General features: G+C 39.6%; 1 protein-coding gene across 1 annotated transcript in view; it reads left to right on the forward strand.

Moving 5' to 3' along the window:
- Nucleotides 1-13814: 13814 nt before the first annotated feature.
- The window catches only part of LOC126278729 (glutamate receptor 3-like), a 91963-nt gene continuing 81984 nt past the window's right edge, over nt 13815-23793 (forward strand). The window contains exon 1 of the mRNA XM_049979005.1: nt 13815-13964. Within this exon, the coding sequence (XP_049834962.1) occupies nt 13815-13964 (150 nt within the window). The remainder of the gene's footprint in view (nt 13965-23793) is intronic.

Here is a 23793-nt window from a genome sequence, read left to right on the forward strand (position 1 = left end):
AACAGGACAATGCACGTCCATATGTATCCCGTGCCACCCAACGTGCTCTAGAAGGTGTAAGTCAACTACCCTGGCCAGCAAGATCTCCGGATCTGTCCCCCATTGAGCATGTTTGGGACTGGATGAAGCGTCGTCTCAGGCGGTCTGCACGTCCAGCACGAACGCTGGTCCAACTGAGGCGCCAGGTGGAAATGGCATGGCAAGCTGTTCCACAGGACTACATCCAGCATCTCTACGATCGCCCCCATGGGAGAATAGCAGGCTGCATTGCTGCGAAAGGTGGATATACACTGTACTAGTGCCGACATTGTGCATGCTCTGTTGCCTGTGTCTCTGTGCCTGTGGTTCTGTCAGTGTGATCATGTGATGTATCTGACCCCAGGAATGTGTCAATAAAGTTTCCTCTTCCTGGGACAATGAATTCATGATGTTCTTATTTCAATTTCCAGGAGTGTATAATACAATACAACATATGCAAATGAAAATGAGCAAAGTAGACTAATTTTCATGTCAAATGGTCAGTTACTTCAGATGGCGTTTGAATAGTAAAAACAGTAGCATTAAGTCTTTGAACAAGATCCTGAATGTGGGCTTTCCATGACAGCTTACTATCTATCTGAACACCTAAAAATTTGAACTGTTCAGTTTCACTAATCATAGGCCCGTTCTGTGAAATTAAAATTTGAGGTTTTGTTGAAATGTATGTTAGAAACTGCAAAAACTGTGTCTTATTGTGATTTAGCATTAGTTCATTTTCTACAGGCCATGAATTTATGTCATAAACTGCACTATTTGAAATAGAACCAATGCTGCACAGAACATTATTTACTACCAACCTAGTATCATAAGCAAACAGAAGTATTTTAGAATCATCTGTAATACTAGAGAGCATATCATTTATATAAATAAGGAACAGGAGTGACCCAAACACTGATCCCTGGGGAACCCCCCCCCCCCCCCCCCCCATTTGACAGTGCCCCACTCAGACCCCACATCATAGCCATTATCAACATTGTTAATAATGAGATTTTGCTGTCTGTTGTTAAAGTAAGAGGTGAACCAATTGTGAGCTACTCCTCGTGTTCCATAATGGTCCAACTTCTGGAACAATATTTTGTGATCAACACAATCAAACAACACAGCTAAATCAAAAAATATTCCTAGCGTACAAAACCTTTTCTTTAATCCATCCAGTATCCAATCAGTTGAGTCTATCAGTAGATCAGGTTTCACTAGGTATGGCCTGCATCTCAACAGATACGAGAAAGGGAGGCTGGCAAAGCTTATAGGTGACAGTTGTGTGGGGGGAGATCACTCATGGAAAAGTTCCTGTAGTAGTTGTCATTAGAGCTGCACCTTTTTTAGACTGAAGTCAGCTGATAGGTATACTTGCTTAAAAGAAGTCCCTCTAACAAAGGATTCCCCTTCAGAGGAGGTCAGGTATCCAAGTAGAGAAGGAATTAGCATATTTCATCAAAATATAATAGGTATTAGGATTAAAGTTAGTGAACTGGTTGTAGATATTGACTCTGACATTATTGGTATTTCAGAGCACCACTTAAATAATTTGACAATTCAGAGCTTTCCTTTACCAGGATACAGATTAGCTGGCTGTTTTTCAAGGAGTTCTTTGCAGAGAGGGGAGAGGACATGTACATAAAAAACAGTATTCCATTTGACTCCATAGATGTATCACTGCAATGCACTGAACAGGTATTTGAATGTTGTGCAGGAACAGTTGAATTTAGTGAACCTAAACTTCTAATTGTTGTTGTTTATAAGTCCCCTAACTCTAACTTTAGAGCATTTGTGGTCAAGTTAGAGAGGGTTCTTGATTCACTTTATATGTGGTGACTTCAATAGTAAGTTTGTGTGTGATTGTGCAAGGCAAAGAATGTTGATAGATCTTCTAAACTTATTTGATCTGATGCAGATTGTGTTTTTTCCAATCAGGGCATAGGGAACACTAGCACAGCTATAGACAATATTTTTTTTCATTCATTACTAGATCGGCATTCAGTTAGTAAAAGAGTGAATGGCCTTTCAGAAAATGATGCAGAAATATTGACTCAAAAAGGTTATTGTACTCAAACAAATTCTACATATAATTACAGACTATGTAGGAAAGCTAATCCAAGGGAAATAGAGAGTTTTTAAAACTCATTAAGGAGCAAGTGTGGCAGGATGTTTATTGTGCCAACAACATTGATGACGAATATAATGCTTTCCTTAACACTTTTCTCATGCTTGTTGGGAGTTGCTTTCCATTAGAATGTTCTAAACTGGGTACTAGCAGTAAAAGGCAGCCTGGGTGGCTGACTAGTGGGATAAGGATATTATGTAGAACAAAGTGTGAATTATATCAAAATGTTAGAAGAAGTGATAATCAAGCTACAGTAGCTCATTACAAACAATATAGTAAGGTGCTTAAAAACATTATTAGGAAGGCAAAGAGGGTGTGGTATGCAAATTGAATTCACAAGATAAAATTAAAACCATATGGTCAGTTATGAAGGAAGTGTCTGCTCAATGTCAACAACATAAAGTCAGTTTGTTGAAAAAAATATTTCTGTTACTGATAACAATATTCTGAGAAGAAAAGTTGCTACTCACCATGCAGTGGGGATGCTAAGTCACAGATAGGCACAACAAAAAGATTTTCACACTTAAAGCTTTTGGCCAATGGCCTTTGTCAACAATAGACACACAGACACAGACAGACAGACACACACACACACACACACACACACACACACACACACACACACACACACACACATAGACACACACACACACATACCCTCATGCAACTCACATGTTGCACATGATTGCATACGCATTACTTCTTATAACTGCCTTTATAATGAATGACTTGTGGCATGGTATGTCCCTATGTACTACTTATTAACCCATTAAATATAATATGTATACTGCTTATGACCCATGTCACTACCTGGCTGCTACATACAGCCTTTTCGTTCTTATTAGTAGCATCGGGTATTTCCCAATTATACACTGCATATTTAATACACTAACCTATGTTCAATGCTGTTTCACAATTTGTTACACATCAAATGGTGTATTCATATTCAAGAGCTTCATAAAGTTTGCATATAATTCCACTGGCTACACTGTCTTCATAATGTTTTGCGGTGCTGCATGCACCTATTATCCGATAAATCCATCACTTTATATGATCTTCTTCCTATGACATACAGCCTACTGGTTTTCTTATGTATTAATTGCTGATCACATGTTGTATATCTAACCACTAAACTGTATGAGACAATTGTCCTTATTATCATTCACACGCATTAATTCTTAGCTAAGTTCACATATTTCAGGCACTGTTAACCTCAACTTATGGCCTTTTTTTTTTTATTAAAAGCTTCCTTTATGCTATATGATGTCATTTGCCTTTCATAGAACTGTAACTTCAGTTATTATGGTTTATTTGCCAGTAACATTTTAAGCTGTTGTAACAAATAATGTTATCAATTAATGTTTATTCTTACTTATGTACAGGACACTTGTTATGTGTCTTTTGCCTTTTATGGAACAGTAATTTCAGTGAATTAGGGTTTTAATGCCATTAATAGTCTGAACTAATCTAATAACCTATTTTCCATAATAATCTCAGTTGACATTTTCTGGTTTTAAGTCAAGATCACTCTGCACGCACATGCGCGCGAGCACCAGCTGAGCTCGATGCATTGCTGCCCACAGCACCCAGTTATAACTCAGCCTGTGGCCCACCTGTCTGGCTCATTGTGTGGCCTATTGTCAAAACATCAGTAGAAGTGACACAGTCTAATGACTATGTACTGTAGTACTAACATTTTAAGTTCGACAAGGCCAGTATTTGGCATGTTTTAATTTTAATTTTATATTGTGACATTTCTGAAGAAGGCTACATTATTATAGCCAAACCCTAGGTAAAGTTTCTTTGCTTATGTAACTGGAGGCTGAAAGTTAATATAATTACATTCTACAGTTGCTGACTGTGTTGCACCATGCTAAAAATATTCAAATTTCCATCTTCTCCCACTCATTGACCAGTCTGTTCTAAGGAAGTATTCAATAGTTTATCATCTAGATGTAGGTAAAGCTCCTACAATGTTCATTGTTGTGGTGTATAAATGCCTCAAGTATCATCTTCTCCCATGGATACTGTGTCATCTACACTAAATACTGGGCCTATCATGAATCATCAACTTCATTGTGAGTTGCATACCATGGAAGCAGTAGATGGGAGGTAGGGACCCGGGAGATGTCAGGCTACTACACAAATTCCTGTAACCAACATGTTTGAGATGCTCTCTCCCACTGAAACTGAAACCAAATCACTGAAACACAAATAACCTGTTGGGAAGTCTGCTGGGTTCCATGTTAGTGTAAGACAAGTGCAGAAGCACCATAACTGTGTTGGAATTTGAAATAAACAGAAAATTATGGTACATCTTAGGGATATGGCCACAAAAGAAGAGAAGGATCTTCTTGTGCACTCACTGTGCATGCATCAGAGCCACATTCAGTATTTTGAAGAACCTGTTCTGCCAACCACTGAGTAAACAGAGTGGCATGGCGGAACAAACAATGTCTGTTGTGTGGGCTATGAGGTCATACCTGCCTCATTCTGATGATTGTGAGCTTTGTTGAAATTCTGTGAACAAGGTCAGTCTTGTCAAACTTCTCTTCAGTCTTCAGCATTGCCCAATGACTGGTCGTGCCTGTTTCATTCTGAGTCAGGTGGAAGGCACCAGATGCTTTGAAGGTTCTGTGACAATCTAGGCTGCCGCTACATAGATTTTAAGTACTTGTTAAAAATGAATTTTGCTTTCTTTTTATTTATTACTAGTTTTTTACCCACAGCTTTGCCCATTCATAAGTATGTCACATATTTTGCAGGAATGTAAATATTTTCTCACTGCTGGCCTCTGTGTCAATTTCCTCTTTCTCCCTCTTTTCATTTACTTCACGCCCCATCTCTCTGTTCATATCTTTCTCCTCCCTCCTAGTCCCTGTCCACCTCCTCCTGCTCCCTCTCTCTGTCGATCTCCTCCTCCCCTCTTCCATTTCCACCTGTTTCCTACATCTCCCACTCCTCCTCTTTCCCCCTGTCCATTTCCTCCATGCCTGCCTCTGTCCATCTCCTCCTCCCCTCTCTCTGCAAATCCGTTCCTCCCCCTCTATCCATCCATCCCCTCCTCCCCTTCTCTCTGCACATCACCTCTCCCCTGTCTCTTAGTCTACTCACTCCTCCCCTCTCTCTATCCATTTCTGCTGCCCTGTATCTGTACCTCCCCTCCTCCCATTCTCTGTGTCCATTCTCTGCTCCCCCTCACTCTGTCAGCTCCTTCCTCCTCTCTCTGTAGTGTTAAAAAATACCATGCTTAAAAAATTGTGCATCAAAACAAGTGTGTAGCAAAAAAGATTATCTAAATGAGGAAAATGTCAGTGGGTGCAAGGAGTGTTACAGTGCTGATGTCTGTTCTACTGTGTCAGAGCAAGTTCCAGTGTATAAAATTAGCATCATTAAACAAGTGGATAATGATGCCTGGGTTGTGGAGCTAGTTGTGGATGGTAAGAAAATTCCTTTTGAGTTGGATACAGATGCACATGACACTTGTATGACGTATCAGGAATGGTGTAAATATATCCTCGATGATAAGTTGTGCAAAGTCAATACAAAAATTATTCACTATGGTAACAAACATGTGAGGCATTCTGTGTATTTGATTAATGTTGCTGTTGAAGTTGGCAAAGTAGCAAGCTATTCATTGCCTCTGTATGTTGTAGAATCATCAGCCAGCTCCACTGTACTGGAAACTGGCAAAGATCCATTCCACTTAACTGGGACAATATTGTCAAAATAAACCAAGTTCAACAATTAGAAGTTATCCACCCAGAGATAGAGTCTGTAGAAAAACTTGTGAAGGCATATCCTGACATTTTCACAATGAAGCCAGGGACCTTAAAAGGTGCCAAAGATACCCTAGTGCAAAAAGAAGGGCCTCGTGCCATTACCCTTCATTCCAGGTCAGTTTCCTTAGCTCACCAAATGCTTGCAGAAAATAAAATACAGAATGTGGCTGAGGGAAAAACCTCATCAGGTAGCCAGATAAGGAGTTAGCGTAAGCCAGATGGGCTACACCTATTGTGCCATCATTCAGCAGCTAAAACTAAACACCTAATTTAATAATTTGTGGGGATTTTAAGGTAACTGTGAACTCAAACCTTGTCATTCCTAAATATACCTCACCAAAGACAGGAGAGATTTTTGCTAAGCTAGAAGGAGGTAAGAAATTCACCAAACTTTACTTAAACAGTACCTATCTACAATTAGAAATGGATGAGCCATCATGGTCTACAAACCACTGTTACTTCTTGAATGATGTATAAGTTTACTAGAATTGCTTTTGTAATTGTTTCTATCTCAGCTACATGGCAAGCAAAAATGGATAACATTCATGTTGATCTTGGGAAAACATATTGTGACCTTGACGATGCTATCATAAGAGGCTTCTCCCTATCAGATCATTAGTTCCATTTAGTTGTGTTAATGGAAAGGTACAGGAACACAGGACTAACTGTGAATATTGAGAATAGTAAGAGTTTTCAAAATTAGGTAGAATATTGTGGTCACATTATTGATAAGGATTGATTGAATACTAGTGATGGAAAAGCGGAAGCTGTGCAAAACCCCCAAAGCCAACAACTGAAAGTCAGATGTTGTTGTTTTATGGTATGATGGACTATTAATGAATATTTTTACCAAACTTGTCTAGAACTCTAAGTCCTCTGTACTCATGTACCAGCAAAGCAAAATTTGAATGGAATGCTAAATCTGACAAAGCATTTAAAGAAGCTAAATGTTTGTTGTTGTCACACAAAGTTTCGTATCATTATGAGCCATCATTGCCACCAGTTTCAGCTTGTGATGCTGCTAAGTCAGGCATGGGTGCATCTCTTTCTCATGTGTTTCCTGATTGAACTGAAAGACCTTGAATGTTTGCTAGGTCCACTAGGAGCAAAGCAGAACAATATTATTGTATCTTGGATAAGGAAGCTAGAGCCATTGTATGCAATATAAAAAAGTATGGCCTGTACCTAAGAGGGTTTCATTTTACTGTGATAACAGATCATAAACCACTAATCTATAATTTCAACCCCACAATTTCAATGACTTCCATTTGTGATTGGAGATGGCAAGGACAGGCTGAATTTTCATCTCAGTATGGTTATGACATTAAATATTGTATAAAGGGTGAAAATTGTAACATGACTGTTTATTAAGATTGTCGTTACTTGGACAGATTGAACCTGATGATCACACTATATGCGTAAATTTTCTCATGCTTGATAGTGCCTCTGTCATTGCTAAGGAAATTTCCAAAGAGACAGTTATAGATAAAATACTAACTGTTGTGTTGAACTATGTCAAAAGTAACCAATGCCCAAATAAAGTGTAAGACATTCTTAAAGAGTATTCAATGCATTGAAATTATCATAGCTGTATCATTAGAGAGGAATAAATGTAGTTCACAGTAGTTTAAAACCTCAGATTTTAAAAGAAATACACTTGGGCCATTTCGGAATCACAAAAATGAAATCTGTAGCTGAAAGCTTCACATGGTGATCTGGACTGAATGAAGAAATAGGACAAATGACAATTGTTTGCAATGGATGTTGTAGAGTCAGTAGGACTCCAGCCAAGGCCCCTTACTACCCATGGGAATGGCGTAAAGAGCCATAGGAGAGGTTTCATATTTATTTTGTGGAGTTTTGTAAGACCATGTATCTAATCATAGTGGATGGCCACAGCAAGTGGCCGTAAGTTATCAAGATGCTCCCTACCAATACTTCTGCTCTAGGGGATGCATTAATCCCTTTCTTTGCTCAGTTTGTTCAGCTTAAGGTGATTCTGCCAGACAGTGGGCCCCTACTGGTTAGCAAAACTTTGTATCATTTTGTGTGAAAAATAAAATTAATGGAAAATCTCATATAAAGATGTGAAACAATTACTAACAATTACTAACAAAGAGATAGAGGGGCTGGCCAGTACTTACCTCAGCTCAGTACAGCCGATAGAAACACAAAAACCAACCGAAAATTTAAGTTCCTAGCTTTCGGAATAAATGTTCCTTCATCAGGGAGGAGAGAGGAGAAAGAAAGGGAAAGTGGATTTAGTTACTCACAACCCAAGTTATGAAGCAACAGGGAAAGGAAAACAGGGAAGGTAGCAAGGATGGAGGCATGGTTGTCAGAGAGAAGCCAAAGATATTCTACTGTAGGTACTGTGCCAGCTTAAATAAATAAATCAATAAATAGAAAACGAGAGGTGGACTATAAGCATTTTGCCATTGCACCTTATGATCCCAATTTGAATGTCCAAGCTGAGTGATATATCCAAACTTTTAAGCAAGCACCAAAAACTAGTATGTTTGATGAAATATCTGACATTGATAAATTGCATATATGATTACTCACATATCAGAATGCAGAACACACATTCACAGGCCAAAGCACTGCCATGCTTATGTTTGGGAAGGATATAAGGACTCAATTAAGCCTGACCAAATCATATGACATTCAACCAAAGATCAGAGCCACATTAATACCCGAGAAGACTTGTACATTCAGTGTGGCAGATTTTTTATGTATGAGGAAAGGTATTGACCCTGATGTATGGGGAAATGGCATAGGTTTGAAAAGAGAAGGAAATGGTATGTAAAATATCTGAATGGTGGTTCATGGTGTGGGTTCCTGTAGTCATGTCCTAGTTCATGAACCATGGGCAACGTATGAGTGGCCAAGTAAGTGGTCCCGACAGTCGGGATACCAGTTACTTTGGAATAAGGCTGGGCATCTCAGACATATTCTGAGTCGTGGTCACCTTTGTGCTCACACGGCAAAGACTACCAAATCCACCGGTTAGTCCCTCAACCGTTAGGGGTAATACCCAATGGGTCTCAGGGCAAGTAAGGCTAGTAACCTGCTTCCCTGGTACTTTAAATATGATGCTGGCAACAATCAGAGCAAAATGCCTCGGACCTTTGGAGGTGACGGAGTCCCACCTCTAACTGATAAATCAGGGGCTCCTAAGATACGACTTGGCAAACAAATGGTAATGAGATGGGGAGCTATTAATATCAATGGGGGCTACTCTGGGAAGAAGGTAGAGCTGACAGAGGCTGCAAGTAAGATGTGGCTGGACGTTTTAGCTGTTAGTGACATTCGGGTAAGGGGTGAGAAAGAAGAGGAAGTGGGAGAATACAAGGTCTATCTGTCAGGAGTCAAAGCAGGAATAGCACAATGGGGTGTAGGGCTTTACATCAGGAAAGAAATGGAACCCAGCGTAGTTGCAATAAGGTATGTAAACGAACGATTGATGTGGATAGATTTGACACTGTCTAGCAAGAAAATTACACTCAGTGATGTAGTTGTTAGAGTAAAGGACAAAGACAGTGTTCTGCTCACAGGTGATTTTTAACGCCAGGATTGGAAATCGAACAGAAGGGTATGAAAAAGTTATGGGTAAATTTGGAGAGGATATGGAGGCCTACAGGAATGGGAAACAACTCTTGGATTTCTGTGCCAGTATGGGCTTAGTAATCACAACCTCCTTTTTTAAACATAAGAACATTCACCGGTGTACTTGGTAAGGTAGGGGAACCAGATCTGTCACTGACTATATAATAACAGATCAGGAATTCAGGAAGGCTGTGAGGGACACACGTGTATTCAGGGGATTCTTTGATGACACTGATCATTATTTAATCTGCAGTGAAATTGGGATTGTGAGGCCGAAAGTGCAGGTGATCAGGTCCATATGTAGGAGGATAAGAGTGGAGAAACTTCAGGATAAGGAAATCAGGCACAAGTACATAACAGCGATCTCAGAAAGGTACCAGGTAGTTGAATGTAGTCAATTACAGTCATTGGAAAAGGAATGGACAAGGTACAGGGACACAGTACTAGAAGTGGCTAAAGAATGTCTTGGAACAGTAGTGTGTAAAATCAGGAAGAAGCAAACAGCTTGGTGGAATGACACAGTCAAGGCAGCCTGTAAAAGGAAAAAGAAGGCGTATCAAAAATGGCTACATACTAGAACTCAGGTAGACAGAGAAAGTTATGTTGAAGAAAGAAACAAAGCCAAACAGATAATTGCAGCATCCTAGAAGAAATCTTGGTAAGACTTTGCAAACAGGTTGGAGACTATGGGTCAAGTTGCTGGAAAACCATTCTGGAGTGTAATTAGCAGTCTTCGAAAGGGAGGTAAGAAGGAAATGAAAAGTATTTTGGACACATCAGGAAAACTGCTGGTGAATCCTGTGGATGCCTTGGGCAGATGGAAGGAATATTTTGAAGAGTTGCTCAATGTAGGTGAAAATACAATCAGTAATGTTCCAGATTTTGAGGTAGAATGGGATAGGAATGATGACAGAAATAGGATCACATTTGAGGAAGTGGAGAAAATGGTCAGTAGATTGCAGTGCAATAAAGCAGCTGGGGTGGATGAAATTAAGTCGGAACTCATCAAATACAGTGGAATGTCAGGTCTTAAATGGCTACACAGGATAATTGAAATGGCCTGGGAGTTGGGACAGGTTCCATCAGACTGGACAAAAGCAGTAATCACACCAATCTTTAAACATGGAAACAGAAAAGATTGTAACTACTACAGAGGTATCTCTTTAATCAGCATTGTGGGTAAAATCTTCTCAGGTATTATTGAAAGGAAAGTGCGAGTATTAGTTGAGGACCAACTGGATGAAAATCAGTGTGGGTTTAGGCCTCTTAGAGGTTGTCAGGACCAGATCTTTAGCTTACGGCAAATAATGGAGAAGTGTTATGAGTGGAACAGGGAATTGTATCTATGCTTTATAGATCTAGAAAAGGCATATGACCGGGTTCCTAGGAGGACGTTATTGTCTGTCCTACGAGATTATGGAATAGGAGGCAAACTTTTGCAAGCAATTAAAGGTCTTTACATGGATAGTCAGGCAGCAGTTAGAGTTGACGGTAAATTGGGTTCATGGTTCAGAGTAGTTTCAGGGGTAAGACAAGGCTGCAACCTGTTGCCACTGTTGTTCATATTATTTATGGATCATATGTTGAAAACAATAGACTGGCTGGGTGAGATTAAAATATGTGAACACAAAATAAGCAGTCTTGCATATGCGGATGACTTAGTTGTGATGGCAGATTCGATTGAAAGTTTGCAAAGTAATATTTCAGAGCTAGATCAGAAATGTAAGAACTATGGTATGAAGATTAGCATCTCCAAAACGAAAGTAATGTCAGTGGGAAAGAAATATAAACGGATTGATTGCCAAATAGGAGGAACGAAGTTAGAACAGGTGGACGGTTTCAAGTACTTAGGATGCATTTTCTCACAGGATGGCAACATAGTGAAAGAACTGGAAGCGAGGTGTAGCAAAGCTAATGCAGTGAGCACTCAGCTACGATCTACTCTCTTCTGCAAGAAGGAAGTCAGTACCAAGACTAAGCTATCTGTGCACCGTTCAATCTTTCGACCAACTTTGTTGTATGGGAGCAAAAGATGGGTGGATTCAGGTTACCTTATCAACAAGGTTGAGGTTATGGATATGAAAGTAGCTAGGATGATTGCAGGTACTAGTAGATGGGAACAATGGCAGGAGGGTGTCCACAATGGGGAAATCAAAGAAAAACTGGGAATGAGCTCTATAGATGTAGCAGTCAGGGCGAACAGGCTTAGATGGTGGGGTCATGTTACACGCATGGGAGAAGCAAGGTTACCCAAGAGACTCATGGGTTCAGCAGTAGAGGGTAGGAGGAGTCGGGGCAGACCAAGGGGAAGGTACCTGGATTCGGTTAAGAATGATTTTGAAGTAATAGGTTTAACATCAGAAGAGGCACCAATGTTAGCACTGAATAGGGGATCGTGGAGGAATTTTATAAGGGGGCTATGCTCCAGACTGAACGCTGAAAGGCATAATCAGTCTTAAATGATGATGATGATGATGGTAATATTCATAGGAAACCTGTGGACCAACTCTTCTCATCCATTTCTAGTGATAAGAGTGCCACTTTTGAAACTAATCCAGTGCCAATACTTGATGATGATGTAGCTGATTTCATCTCTTGTTCTGAAACCAACAACATTCCTGAGAGTCAATGATAACCATCACCATTCCAATGTTTCACCATAGCTCGAGGATTATTACAAATCCCGAGAGACTTAATCTTAAGTTGTCCCTGTCTTAAAAGGGGGAGTTGTTGTACCTGCTAGTTAAGCTGGCAATGATACCCTAGTTTATGTTGCTTTCTTATGTTCTTTGTCATGGTATTATCATCTGTGTTGTAGTGTTTTGTGTGTGTACAAGGATGTAGTTAACAAAACAAAGTGCATGGTTTTTATACCCTTGTACAAAGGTATTACTGAGCAATTCAGTGTAGAACCTAACAGTTACTATGCTCAATTTTCTGGAGAGTTTCTGTATCTGTAGACTCACCATGAGCAGTACCTGTAAAAAAGTGACCTCAAAACCACAAAAGGAAACAGTAAATTCAGGCATAGCCTGGAGTTATATGGTGGCTTCACATTATGAGGCTGGACAAGACTGGAGAAAGAACAACTTTCACACTTGCAAGAAGAGCTATAAGACATATTAGGGACCTACAAATGCAAAACTCATCACATATTGATTGTAATTTTCGTCAACAAGCAGTATATATGGCAGGTGAAGGAACTGTAGTGTGAAATATGGCTCCCAATCCTCTGGCAAAAACACAACTGGCAATGTTCCTTCCGGAGAACCCTGAACTACTGGTTGCAATGTTACAGTTAACATCTACACAGAACAATGTCATGAACAACTATGCAAAGTGTGCACTGGCAATTAATAGCCTGGTTGCTTGAGTGATGGAGATGGTGGAAGACATAATTTTGAAGACACAGTTGATATTGACACTAGTAGGACATAATGGTCCAGTGTATGGGTAACTCTTTAAACCACAGATGCAGGAGGTCCTACAATTTGAATATACTGGTGACAGGATTCCTTCTGAACCCTGCCAGCGTCTCCAGAGTGTTATGGAGGGGGCAGTAATATCAGAAATGACACTTTGTCACATGTGATTCATGCAGCTGTCACTTGTCAGGACAGACAACATTAGTTCTGTACTGTCACTTGCTGACAAGGTGCACATGATAGTGGGGCAGACAAGAACCTCAGCAATATCAAAGACAGCCAACAACTACAACACAGTAGAAGCCACAGCTATATAGCAGGAGCTGAGGAAGTCCATTGATGAGCAACTCTGCAGTCTAAAATTATAGTTGAACACATTACAAAAACATTGATCAGCATTGGAGTTGAACAAACAAGAAAATGTGTGCTGAAGTAAAGTAGAGGGGCTAGATGGTGAAATAGGTTGGTACCACAAAAGGTTTGGTGTGCAGGGCACAAGATGAATAGGGAATTTCCCTGTGCATCGCCAAATGGCCCCAGTGGCCTGCAGCAAGCACAGCAGGCTCTGTGGCTTCACAAAGAATGCCAGAGTAGCTACAAAGGTATGGCCGTTATGTCCACAGACACTGATTGATGGTGGAGTGATAGAAGACAGAGAGGGTGTGGCACTCAAGATCACCCCAGTTATTTTGGCCACTTATATTATGATGCTACTTATATGTGACAGGCAGAAAGGCAAACTGGTGTTAGCCTGTCAACTCAGCCTTGGACATTAGTGCACTTCCATTTCATTGAAACAGGAAAGAGGTGGTGGGTTCATCGCTTTACCTAACGCCTGTTAACGACTTGCCCATCATGACTTATGGTGAGAAGGAGGTGACAGTGGACATGTGTTTCAGCAAAGTTTTTGAATGGATGTTTGTACTGGTTGATGTACATGAACCTACTCTAGGTGCAGATTTTAACCACCACCACAGTCTGGGGTTACAGCTGAGCACAACACAAGTTAGGTGGGAGAGTAAGATGATAACAGGCATGATAGGCAGAAGTGCAAGCAAGGCAGTTGCTTTACCTGTTGGATCAGTTAAACCTGAATCGAGGCAAGAGGTTCCAAGTAGAGGGTAGAAGATGTTGCATACCATGGTGCACTACATCAAGACTACTGCAGGCCAACTGGTCTCCCAATGACTGAGGAGTCTAGCACCCAACCAGTTTGTGGAAGCAAAAGCAGAATTTGGCAACACACTGCCAATAGGAATTGTACAAAGTACCCAAGCACATCACCACTACACACAGATAGGGACAAAAATGGCACATGGAAGACCTGTGGGGATTATCAGCCTCTGAATGCACAAACAGTACTTGAGCACTATCTCATACCTAACTTCCGAGTTTCTACAAATGTCTTAGCAGGGGCTACAGTCTTCAGTGTGGTGGACTGCAAGATGAAGTACAATCATATTCCTGTCACTGAAGAGGGTATCACCATTCAGACTCTTTGAATACCTCCGCATGTCATTTGGAGTGACCTAGTAGAGATTTGCAGTAGTAGTGCTCAGGGGCCTGGATTTCTGCTTTGTATATTTGGATGTTAAAAAATTTCTCTTTATTAAAGAGAATAAGAGAAATTTGTTAACATTGAATGTACATTTAAGTGTTAGGAAATCTTTTCTGAAAGGAGGTATAAGATGAACATCAACAAAAGCAATATAGTCACATTAAATCAGGTGATGCTGAGGGACTCAGATTTGGAAATGGGACACTTAAAGTAGTAGATGAGTTTTGCTATTTTGGGAGTGAGATAACTGATGATGGTCAAAGTAGAGAGGATATAAAATGTAGACTGGCAATGGCAAGAAAAGCGTTTCTGAAAAAGAAAAATTTGTTAACATCAAGTATAGATTTAAGTGTCAGGAAGTCTTTTCTGAAAGTATTTGTATGGAATGTAGCAATGTATGAAAGTGAAACATGGACAATAAACAGTTTAGACAAGAAGAGAATAGAGGCCATGGAAATGTGGTGCTACAGAAGAAAGGTTGAAGAATGCATGAGTAGATTACATAATTGATGAGGAGGTACTGAATAGAATTGGCAAGAAGAGGAATTTGTGGCACAACTTGACTAGAAGAAGTGATTGGTTGTTAGGACATATTATGAGGCATCAAGGTATTACCAACATAGTATTGGAGGTAAGCATCAAACATAAAAATTGTAAAGTAAGACCAAGAGGCGAATATACTAAGCAGACTCAGAAGAATTTAGGTTGCAGTAGTTACTAGGAGATAATGAGGCTTGCACTAGATAGACTAGCGTAGAGAGCTGCAACAAACCAGTCTTTGAACTGAACACCACAAGATATCAGGATTACATTTTAGTATTTCCATGTACTGCTCAGCTATGCGAAGTCAGTATCTGACAGCATAAAGAAATATGGGTAAATGAAGTACAGTGTGTTTTCCACCAAAACCAAGTGACATTTCTTGGTCACATGGTATTGACATCTGGTATCTGCCCACCCAAGGAGATGGTGGAGGCCTTAAGAAAGATTCCTCAGCTGACTGGTTGTGAGCAGTTACAAAGTCTCCCCAGGATTGTCAACTTTTATAGACACCAGCAAACTGGACTTAATGGAGGTGCAAGTACCACTGATGGACCCACTAGCAGATAACAACATTATGGCCAAACAGCCCCTACCATAAACACCCACCACACAGCAAGCCTTCATAAGGGTAAGAGCTGGTTTACAAGAAGCTGTACTGTCATCTCATTCAGTTCATAATGCCCCTTTGGTGATTGTCATAGGTGCCAGCGAATTGTCTATTAGTGCAGCACTTCATCAAAACATGAATGGCAGCTGGAAGCATTTAGGGTTTTTCTCCCTAAAGCTATCAGAAGCCCAGACTAAGTGGATTGTGTACTATCAGGAATTACTGGCCATTTATGAGGCCATGTAACACTTTTCTCCTTATTTCAATGCTCTGCCATTTACGATATACACCAATCACTTTATAAGGCTAGAAAGAAGGTTGTTCTCATTGGCAATTGCACCAGCTGTAAATTATCATACAATTTACTACTGGTATATGGATCACTAGAAGGGTAGAGAACATATAGCTGATTTTTTATCAAGAACTGGTACAATTTCTCTCTTGATGTTTTTTGACCAAGAAGAGCATGACCAATTGAGAGTGGAGCAAGCCACAGAAGGGCAGCTACAACAGTTGTTGCAAAGCAATCCAATATCCCTTAAGCTCAAGTAAGGGCAGTCACTGGGCATACATACACACCATGGTATGACATGTCCAATACCACGCCTAGGTCATTTGTGACTCAGTCATTGTGGAAGTCAGATTTTGTCAGCATCCAAAACCTCATGTATCTCAGTGAGAACACCACTGTGAAGCTGATGATATACAAATTTGTATGTCCCAGTATGAAGAAAGATTGTTGTATGTGAGTGAAGGCATGTTGGACAGATATACACATTGGGTAGAAGCAGATCCTATCAGTGGAGATGACAGCAAGGGTAGTCCTGAATACATGGATTTCCTACTTTGCATGTTCTGCTTACATCACCACAGACCAAGGGTGACAATTTGAGTCAGTGTTGTTTCTTGAGCTATGTAAATTATGTGGGTTCCAGTACCACCATATCTTTAAGGGCTGCACTAATGTGCCATGATAGTTGCTGGACAGTTGCTCTACCACTAGTCTTGGTAGGACTTTGTACAGCAGTTAAGTCATTCTCTGGTTTATGAGAAAAGTTGCATCTGCTGCCGGTTTCTTTTTTTTTTTTTTTAACAGAGCAGGCATAAATGGAGCTGGAACTGACATATATGCTACACTCCATAGGTGAAGCTCCAGGTTGTCAGGCTACACCCGACCCTGGCAACATGTCATAGGGTTCCAAAAGTGTACATAAAGACATTGTGACATGTTATCATGTAAAGCTGTTCACAGATTCTGTATGCATGCTGCTACAACCACCATAGTTGGGACCCTTCTGAGCATTAAAAGCATAATGAACGTATGGTCAAAATAATGTACAATGAGCAGCCTATGATAGTGCCATGGGAGTGGGTTATACAATCATACGTACCTACCATGGATATGCCTATGCAACAGAAAGAGAATATGAGACGTATACCATCAACTTTGAAATCACCTGATATGGAGATCATACATCCTTCAACATGACAAACAAGTCCACAAGAGCAGCCAGAAAGTTCAGTGACTTACACAAGGGCAAGTCGAAAATTATGGCCCAAATTCCCACACCACATGTTCTAGAAGCTCTGCTCTACTGCTACAGAAGGTGATGAGGTGGCAGGAGGGGGGGGGGGGGGGGTTATGTAGGAAGTATCAGTTATGGAAATTGAGTGAAAGACTTAGTTATTCTTTGGCCAACCTGCTGAGTTGTGTTTCTCTATTTATTTCTTTGCTTTAATGTTTTTGGAAGTGTCCATTGCTGAATGATGAGTTTTGTGTAATTAAGAAAATAATTATTACTCAGTATACAGGGTAATTTCTGCATCTGTAGGCTACACCATGACCAATACCTTCAGAAGAAATAAATTAAAACTTCATGCTTGGTGGGGCACTTTTCACACATCTCAGTGTCTATGACATCATATCTCCTGAACTAAGTGTCATCCAATATATCATTCTGCAGGTACATTCAGTGGCATATTTCGATACTGTGTGTAAAATATTTTGTAAACAAAGTTTGTAGTAATGAAGTAATAAATTAAAATGCCATGCCTGATGGGGCTATTTTTGCTGCATGAATAGCAAGAATGTAGTAAGTGATACTTTTTTTTTGTGGTGGTGGGGTGGGATGGGGGATGGGAAGGGTGACAGTGAGAAAAAGTTCTGTAAAAGTTTGAAACTTTGTGTAAAGTTTGTTACAAGTCACTAAGTGCTTTCATTCTCAGATACTGGATGAATATAGCCTGTATATTTGTGTGCAGTTGGTTACTCTTCTATTTCAAACTCACCTCCACCTCATCCCACCTCTTTGAGAGGTAGGTTGTTCTTACTACCATAACGCATCTTTCCAGGCAGTAAGCAATATGTGTACCAAGTCTGGTTAAAATTGATTTAGTGCTTTAGCAGGAGATGTGAATGATAGATATCTAATGATGACAGACCTGATTACAAAAGAACCAACTTCTCTAGCACCGTCTGTCTTTGAAATAATGGAAAGAGAAAAAAGTGTAGTGAGTAATGTAAATAACTCACTACACAAATTAATATAAATTAAAATATATTTTATTTTCATATTCAATATGGCTCATTGTTACATTGGAGGCAGAAGGGAAGATTCTATAACTTGCACTATTGAATTAACAACAGTAGTGTCTCACAGTGAAGCACAACCCATCACAGGCTTCTACGCAGGTAGCTGACTGCAAGTGAGGTGCACATGTTTCTCTTCTTAGAATAGGGGATTCTCCATTCAGTCTACTCACATATAACTGACCCCAGAGTAATTAGTGTTCAGCACTAAACAAATGCTCTGAACAATGGTATTATTAAAATTCTAGAGAACACCTGCTGCAGCATTCATAACAAAATGGCACAGTTTGAAGAATCGCTAAGAAGCTGTGGTAGTACTTTAACACTAACTATAGAAAGGAAGCTAAAACCTGACATTTACAGAAGTGAAATGTTTTGAGTGAAACTAACTGTTTATCAGAAGAATAGGCAAATGGAAAATGGATATGTTATATTTGTCTCAGTAAACAAGGAGCTCAAGTCAGCTGTGGCAGAAACTGATGCTACATGCAATAGCAATATCACAGCTCTCTATCGAACTGAAGAAGATACAATGTAAAGTACCCTCCACCATGTATTTCTCAGTGGTTTGCAGCATACAAGTGTAGGTGTACATATAGTTGATGCAAATGTACTGATAACAGGCTCAAACACATCCATATTGGACACAGGTAGGAGGAAATTGTAGCAGGCTTACTACTGGTTCATGGTAAACAGCTTAACCCTCCATCTTAAAAATGTTCATATAATGTATTTACAAAGAAATTGATTATTTTATTTACAGATCATGTTTTGTATCCTAGCTACAAGTAATACTTTCAACAATGCAGAATGAGTAAAGTTATTCAAAAACAATTAGAAGCAACCACTACAGGCTATTTCTGTAAAGCAGAATATCAACAAATCATGACTAGTAGTAATATATTTATAGTACTGGGAAGTACTTCCATTTGTTTCATGCATAAAATAATGCTCCATTTTGTCTTTACTTTGATTTTAGATTTTGTTCTCACCTGGTGCATGGATTAAGCCTTTTTGGTAATGTCCTGATTAATTTTGCAACACTGCTTTTAGTCCAGCTTTAAGACTTGATCTGGGCTACTGCTCTGCATGAAATAAAGCTCTTTCTTCCTGGCAGAAGATACTTTGATTCAGATGTTACCCACTCTTTCCTCTTGGATTCTTGTGTAGTGCTCATTTTAAAGGAAAACTGGATTCATAGTGTTCCATGAATGTATTAAATTTGTCTTCTCCCTTGTGTTCCTTGTATACTTTTTCCATACCAGTCCATTAAATTCTCTCTAAGTAATGTAACTGTATTTATGATTATGTGAAACTGTCCTTCTTTCTTCTCAGCTGAACCTGACTGATGACCATAATGACCAGATAAACTATTTATTACTGGAATCATCTATTTCATGGAAAACAATCGATTTATAAATATATTTTCAATTCATTATAAATATATTTTCAACTGCTGTTGAGCTGTGCTCTATTTTTTATGGGTATGGTACTGTGAGGACCAAATCTAACCTGGATACCAGGAAAGAGATAGAGGGGCTGGCCAGTACTTACCTCAGCTCAGTATAGCCGATAGAAACACAAAAAACAACCGAAAATTTAAGTTCCTAGCTTTCGGAATAAATGTTCCTTCATCAGGGAGGAGAGAGGGGAAAGAAAGGGAAGAAGGGAAAGTGGATTTAGTTACTCACAACCCAGGTTATGAAGCAACAGGGAAAGGAAAACAGGGAAGGTAGCAAGGATGGAGGCATGGTTGTCAGAGTACCCAGTAGCGGAGCATGCCCTCCAGCATAATTCTAGGGACCTAGGAACCTGCTACACTGTATGTGCCATTTGGCTTCTCCCACCCAACACCAGTCCCTCTGAACTGCGGAGATGGGAACTTGCACTCCAGCACATCCTTTCATCCCGCCATCCCCCTGGACTGAACCTACGTTGAACAACCTCACTCCCATTTACTTTTCAGTCTTCTCCTCTTTCCCTTTCCTCTTTAGCCATTCATGCATCTTTCCATCCTACATCTTTATACTATACACCTCTTTACTTCTGTATGCATCCTCTTTGGTTTGAAGCTGGCACAGTACCTGCAGTAGAATATCTTTGGCTTCCCTCTGACAACCATGCCTCCATCCTTGCTACCTTCCCTGTTTTCCTTTCCCTGTTGCTTCATAACCAGGGTTGTGAGTAACTAAATCCACTTTCCCTTCTTCCCTTTCTTTCCCCTCTCTCCTCCCTGATGAAGGAACATTTATTCCGAAAGCTAGGAACTTAAATTTTCGGTTGTTTTTTGTGTTTCTATCGGCTGTACTGAGCTGAGGTAAGTACTGGCCAGCCCCTCTATCTCTTTGTTAGTAATTGTTTCACATCTTTATATGAGATTTTCCATTAATTAGCTGGATACCAGGAATTCTGTTATGCAGAAACATGCAGTGTTGGGATACTACATCTCCACTAATGATTACACAAACCTTAAACTAGCAGCTTCTGTAACATAAGGGACATAAATGGTTCAATTGACTTTGAGTTAAACTTGGATCTGATATAAAAAACTGTATAGTTCTTGAAGTAATAATTACTATGCAACTATATTGACCAGTGAAAACCTTGTTTCAGATTCAATCTCTGACTATTTTATTTGTGAATAATGTACAGCACACCAAATCCTTTGCCACAAGTAAGAAAATTAATTTATTAAACATAATGAAACTGTGGAAAAGCCAATTCTTCCATAAAATATTCTATCTGAGTCCTATGAATGTTGGTGGAGAGTACCTCTATGAAGTATGGAATGAATGGAGGGAGTTTGTTATAGACTGAGGAGCAGAAGTTCTAGGGCTTAGTCTCTCATTATTGACATTAAAGATGGAACTCAGGTCCAGATAGGTCAAGGACGGGACAGCAAATCAGCCATGGTGTTTCCAAATGAACCATCCCAGCATTAACCAATTTTGGTGAGCTAAATTTGTTTGATTAAGTGGAGCTTTTGTAACCAACTTGGTAACTGCAGTTCAAAATGATTGTGCAGTTAGGTTTGCCAAAAGCCTATGACAAAGCATTGTGAGCACCAGAAACATATTGCTGCACATGTGTTTCATCTTTACATATCTCATTGCATACATCTTGCATTGCTTGTTGTGTTTATGAGCAACTGATCTGCAATTTGTATAATACACCATTCTTTCATTTAAATCGATCGCACCAGTGCTGTGGATTGTGTTCCCTGTTGTGGGGCAGTGTGCCTATACATGCTTTCCTCCATCTGGCAGTGCTGCTTTTCCTGTTTCTTGCTGTGGGGCAGCGGCCATATTCAGACACCTGATGTTACCATTTTAGTATATTGAACTTCCATCCTGGATTTTCCATCTTTAAACTTTTATTTTTAAAACAATAAGAGAGTACTAACAATAATTTTACACTGATTTAATCACCAATTATTTTATTTGTCATTTGTCCAGAAAGCTCTTTTGTGGTAGGGCCACACAAAATTGCATTCAGAGCTATTCATTGTGCCTGGCTGATAGGTAAGACATTACAAGTTACGGTACTGCTGTTAGCATAATTGGTAGACTCAAGTATGTGCCACCAGTGGTATATGCTGGGGCAAACATGTTAATGTTTCCAGAATGAGATTTTCACTCTGCAGCGGAGTGTGCACTGATCTGAAACTTCCTGGCAGATTGAAACTGTGTGCCTGACCGGTCGGTCGGTCACACAGTTTTAATCTGCCAGGAAGTTTCATATCACCGCACACTCTCATTCTGGGAACATCCCCCAGGCTGTGGCTAAGCCATGTCCCCACAGTATCCTTTCTTTCAGGATTGCTAGTTCTGCAGGGTTCGCAGGAGAGCTTCTGCAAAGTTTGGAAGGTAGGAGACGAGATACTGGCAGACATAAAGCTGTGAGTACCGGGAGTGAGTCATGCTTCAGTAGCTCAGATGGTAGAGCACTTGACCGCGAAAGGCAAAGGTCCTGAGTTCGTGTCTTGGTTCGGCACACAGTTTTAATCTGCCAGGAAGTTTCATATCAGCACACACTCTGCTGCAGAGTGAAAATCTCATCCTGGAAACATCCCCCAGGCTGTGGCTAAGCCATGTCTCTACAGTATCCTTTCTTTCAGGATTGCTAGTTCTGCAAGGTTTGCAGGAGATCTTCTGTAACGTTTGGAAGGTAGGAGATGAGATACTGGCATGTTAATGTTTGTTTCGGAGAAAAGTAATAAAGAAACAGGAATTAGGGATGAAACTTTTGCTTACTACTTATTAAATCTTCACTGTTTTGTAATTAATCAAACAAACTTCCATATCATATGCAATGACTTCTGACAGGTTGTTGGTATTTACACCACTGGACGAAAAAATCCGCTCATAGCTGTCAATATAGGTCAATGGTCACTTGAGAATGGGTTTATCAGCCAGAACACTGATTATATCAGAGTAATAAGACAAAGAAACCTCTCTGGATATGAGATTCGTGCTGCAGTTGTATCGGTAATGTAAAGGAATATCTATTTTTCTGTAATACTAAAATTAATATTGCCACTATTAAAATGATAATATTGATGATGTAGTGATTGATATTATTATTATTATTATTAACATTATTATTATTGTTATTGGCCAATTCTCTCCAGAAATGGAAGGCATTGAGCAAATAAGTCGATCAATTTTTCTTGCAGTTCTTCTTGTTCTAATTCTTTGGTATTACTATTACTATTATTATTATTATTATTACATTAAGGAACTGCTGGCATTAATACCTTTTCTACATACACCCCAAAAGGTAGCATACAAGCCATATGTAAGGAGACTGGAGATAATCTCTTTATACTTAGAGATGGGCAACAAGCTAGGAAATCTTTATCTTGTGAGACAGTAATAGTTTTGAGCTAAATGGGAATGTAGATTTTGAATTACAGTTGAAAGAAAACAGTAGAAAGAGCTTGTAATGCCTGATTTCATCCTCATCATAAATATGAGGTCACATTTTGGGGAAACTCTAAATCAATTATCACCACATTTGAACTGCAAAAAAAGAGACTAATGTAAAGCATTGTTTGAGATCTCTGGCATTCCTGCACTACCATTTATCCTGGAAAATCTTTAAAGTCATGTTTACAATGTCACTGCTTTTATTCCACAGAAGAACATTTAAATGTATGAGGTGTATTATATAAATATTTCAGTGCATTAAGTTTTATTTCTTATTTTAAATATGTATGCTTAGAAATCATTTTCACTGTATATGTATAAACTGGTAGGCATGTGCTTTATGTCTATCTTGGCTGCAATAGTGTGTTCACTATGATATTTGTAGTAGCTCATCCATGTTCCTGTTTTTCAATTCATTATTAAACCTGGATAGTGACCACCATTTGTGGTGATGAACCTGAGAGGGACTAAGGATAATAAAGGGACAGAAAACCAAGAAAGACATATAAGGGTATGGAAGTTGAAGGAGGCTGCAGTACCTACAAGAAGTAAAGGAAAGCATCCCAAAGGATGAACCAAAAATGGTAGGAGGGGAATGGGGTAGTACA

The sequence above is a fragment of the Schistocerca gregaria genome, chromosome 6 (assembly GCF_023897955.1).
Source record: "Schistocerca gregaria isolate iqSchGreg1 chromosome 6, iqSchGreg1.2, whole genome shotgun sequence".
NCBI lineage: Eukaryota > Metazoa > Arthropoda > Insecta > Orthoptera > Acrididae > Schistocerca > Schistocerca gregaria.